This window comes from Akebia trifoliata, chromosome 11, assembly GCF_017979445.1.
Source record: "Akebia trifoliata isolate Shusen 1 chromosome 11, ASM1797944v1, whole genome shotgun sequence".
NCBI classification, from domain to species: Eukaryota; Viridiplantae; Streptophyta; class Magnoliopsida; order Ranunculales; family Lardizabalaceae; genus Akebia; species Akebia trifoliata.
Genome location: NC_141385.1, coordinates 13,680,681 through 13,684,265, shown reverse-complemented (window position 1 = coordinate 13,684,265; position 3,585 = coordinate 13,680,681). Strand labels below are relative to the sequence as shown.

At 35.2% G+C, this 3,585-nt stretch overlaps 1 protein-coding gene across 1 annotated transcript; it reads right to left on the bottom strand.

Annotated features, from left to right (window-relative positions):
* Positions 1-716: 716 nt before the first annotated feature.
* Positions 717-3,244, bottom strand: LOC147390997 (MYB-like transcription factor ETC3). Its single transcript, XM_086457219.1, has 3 exons — positions 3,048-3,244; positions 2,832-2,919; positions 717-1,091 (listed from the first exon to the last, which is right to left on the bottom strand). The coding sequence occupies exons 1-3, from the start codon at positions 3,097-3,099 to the stop codon at positions 962-964; spliced, it is 270 nt and encodes an 89-aa protein (XP_086313345.1). The 5' UTR covers positions 3,100-3,244; the 3' UTR covers positions 717-961.
* Between the last annotated feature and the right edge of the window lie 341 nt (positions 3,245-3,585).

The window sequence follows — 3,585 nt, the reverse complement described above, 5'->3', positions numbered from 1 at the left end:
GTTAGTTATTTTTGAGCGTCCATGTGGATCCAACTCTTATTATTCTCGTATTAAGACTCTTTTTTGGAGTTAGAGTCTTAATAAGGTTGACTTCTTATTTTCTCTATAAATAGATAAGACGTGGGACGTGAATAATAAGAATAATAGATAACAGAAAATAAGACTCTTACAAAAAAGAAACTTTTTCTTTCTAAGTTGCAAGTTTCTGGATTTCTATCAAGAGGACTCTAGGGTTTAAGGCATAGAAACAACGATAGTTCTAGTAGCGTCGACGTGACGAATTTTTGGACTTCCGATATCCGACGATCGACCCAACGTGAATGACTCAATGTTCGGATCTCTGCTACGACAAGAAGGTACGCTCCTTATAATATTCCTAACACAAGAAGATGAAAAAAATCAGTTTATACTTCACTTATGGCTAATGCATGGTAACCACCAATTTGGTGGGTGAGATGAGGTGCCTAACATCTTCATTGTCTCACAATTGGGCTTTCTTACCCTTAACCTTTTAGGATAAACCAAAATTGAGTAACTATTTACTTAAAATCATATTTCAAAAACTTCTTTGATTGTGTCTTTTCATACCTTAAACTTTTGAATAGTGGCAACTTCTAAACCCAAGTAGATTAAGTTTTAAGTCTTAAACTCTCACCTATCTATATTCTTGATTAATCTTCTTTTCATTCCCTAGGTAACAAACAATCTAACTAATTTTGCATTTAATAAGAAAGATAAAGAGCCTTTCACATTCTCCACAAAAGATACTATTTACCACCACCTTCCAACAAGTCTTTGTTCATTCCCAACACAATTAGAATACATCTTCATACATAAAATTGAGAGAGAGAGAGAGAGAGAGAGAGAGAGAGAGAGAGAGACCAATCTGTGATCCAAAGGAAATTTGGCAGAACGGAAGCCATCAAACATACAAACAAAGAGAGATCACTAGTGAAAGCTTTTAAAACTCTTTAATGCAAGCCCCCTTTTTTTTTCTTCTCTCTTCAAAAGCTTCTCCATGTCTCATTATCCAAAATCTCTCTATTTCTTCTGATTTTCGACCTGGTATCCGACCCGCTATTAGATGCCACCTGAAAAAGAATTCAAGTTTATAAAGATAAAACAAACATGAATATAACACGAGATCTTTGCACATCCCTTAGAGAATTGCCCTCCTAATTGTGTTTGGATTTATTTTGGCTGGATTGAAGGAACATCATCCATTACTTTCGATCCCTTGAGCTTTCTTACAATATGGTATTTTAATTTGATTGGACAGAAGATAGAAGATCCCTCGAACATGATAATCTGTAGTCTTATATATAGGTGTAAGAAGAATTCCAAGAAGACCTATTTAGAAACCTATGGTGAGATTTGGGGAGCCTTAAATATTTTTAATGGTGATGATATTTGGGCAGGATTATTGAAGTTGATCACACTTGCTCTAGTCACTAAATTTTTAAGAATTTGTCAGGGTGTGTATAGTTCACCCGGGGTTTGAGGTTGTTCACAAGATTATTAAATGCTAGAAGATCCATTTCTCTTTCAATGCGTTAATGATTGATACTCAACATACTCTCTTCAATTTCTTTACGCAATTTGGATATGATTTCAATTTGGTTGAAGGAACCCGTCATGGTTGGTGATTTTGATATGCGATTGTTCGAGTGTTCCTCTATATTTTCCGTCCTTGGGACATGGACCCATCAATGGTTCCAAGATGGATCTCTTTTCCGAACCTCTCGTTATTTTGCTTTGAAGAAACAAATTATAGCGATTTAGCTAGCATCGGTTGTCGGAGAGTCCCTGACTATGGACCAACTCATGGAGAAAGGTTCGAGGCTCAACAAGGCTAATGTTTGTGCGCATATAGATCTCATAAAAGATTACCCCCAGAAACTTCACATTCATTATAGCTCAATATTGCCTCATTATTGTAAGTATTGGATCTAGTTATAGACCACTTGGGAGGAGTCATTCCACCTGAAGAAAGAGAAGCCAAAGGTTGTTCCTACAAGTGATGTGCATGCCAGCACAAAAAGTCCCTTGAATATTTAATGTTTCCTTTAATTCTAGACCGAAACATTTCGAAACTGTACAATTTAAACATTAAACAAACTTACCGCACTATGTGAAAACTGGAAAATTCTACAGGAAAATTTGACGGGCCTTGCCCACAAATTTTAGAAACCGGATTTCGAGGATTAAGGGCTGTCAAAATTTTTAAGTTCCCCAGATTTGATGGCTTAGAGCTGTCGAATTTCTCCCATCCACCATTAATTTGATGATTTTGACCTCTCGAAAAAAAATATATATATATATTTGATGATGAATTTTTTTACATCTTAGTCCTTTGAAGTCTGTCAAATTTTATGAGATTTGACGGCCTTGGACCGTCAAATATGGGCTTTTTTCACGTTGTGCCGTTGCTAAGGGCCGAAACCATGACCTCAAGGTTGCACTGGTTAAGTGGTGGTGAGGAATGAGGGAACCTAGAGGGAGTTTATAGTATATCGAAGACACGAGTTAAAAGTTGCACTCATGGTGTCCTACACCTATGATCATATATAAGGCTCAATGGTATTCAACTGTAGCAAACCCATAATCTTAAGTTCAGTTTAATTCCATTTAGGAATGTTGTGTATTTTCTAAATAAAACCTATTAGGATTCATTCTATTGAATAAAAGATATCAATCGAATATTTTTGCTCTTTATATTCCAACCCATAACCTTTAAACCAAGTCAAATCATAACCTAAGGTACACTAGTTTGAACATCAAAATCGGATAAAAAATTGTCCGAAGTAATATTTTTTTGAATTAGTTTATACCTGTCTCCCACGAGTTTGTGCATTCTACAGATAATATCTTCTTCTTCTTCAGTCATGTTTATGAATTCCCACTCAATACTACTTACTTCTGCGAAACCAACCAAGAAAAGCAAAAAAAGAAAAATAGACATTAGAAGTTTAGTGAGAGAAATAACAACCCATGAAGGAAAACTGATATAGAGAGCCTGAGAAGAAGAAAAAATGGTGAAAAATAACCTTCAGAGTTATGATTGGTGGTCTTGGGTTTCTTCAGGCGATGTTTATCCATAGTTTCTTGGAAGATGAGAGATTGAGAGAGCAATAGAACTTAATTTAGAGGTGAAGATGAAGACAAAGGAAGAGTCGAGATTTAACCATTTTCGAATTGGAAAGTAAGGAATGGTTGGAAAGTATGGAACTACAACTCTACGAGTGCTACCCAACAAGCGTATAAAATGGGTTGACGGGTAGTTGCCACCCATTTATTTTCCATTGTCTTAGCTCCCTTGTTAATTAAATAATTAGACAAGCCTCCATGGTATTCATGAAATTTAGTTATACCCCTTGACCATTGAATTTGTCCTAGTCTAACTTGAAAATATCGTAGCATTTGTCAATGTTTTCGTGGGTCTATGCTTACACCATTGGCCCCAAAATGCATTTTAGAGTTTGAGAAAGAAGAAACTGAATAATGGATTCTAGCGTTAATTTGTAAGAGAAAAAAAATAAATTATTTAATAATTTTATCATTTATAATAATTATTATTTTAAAAAA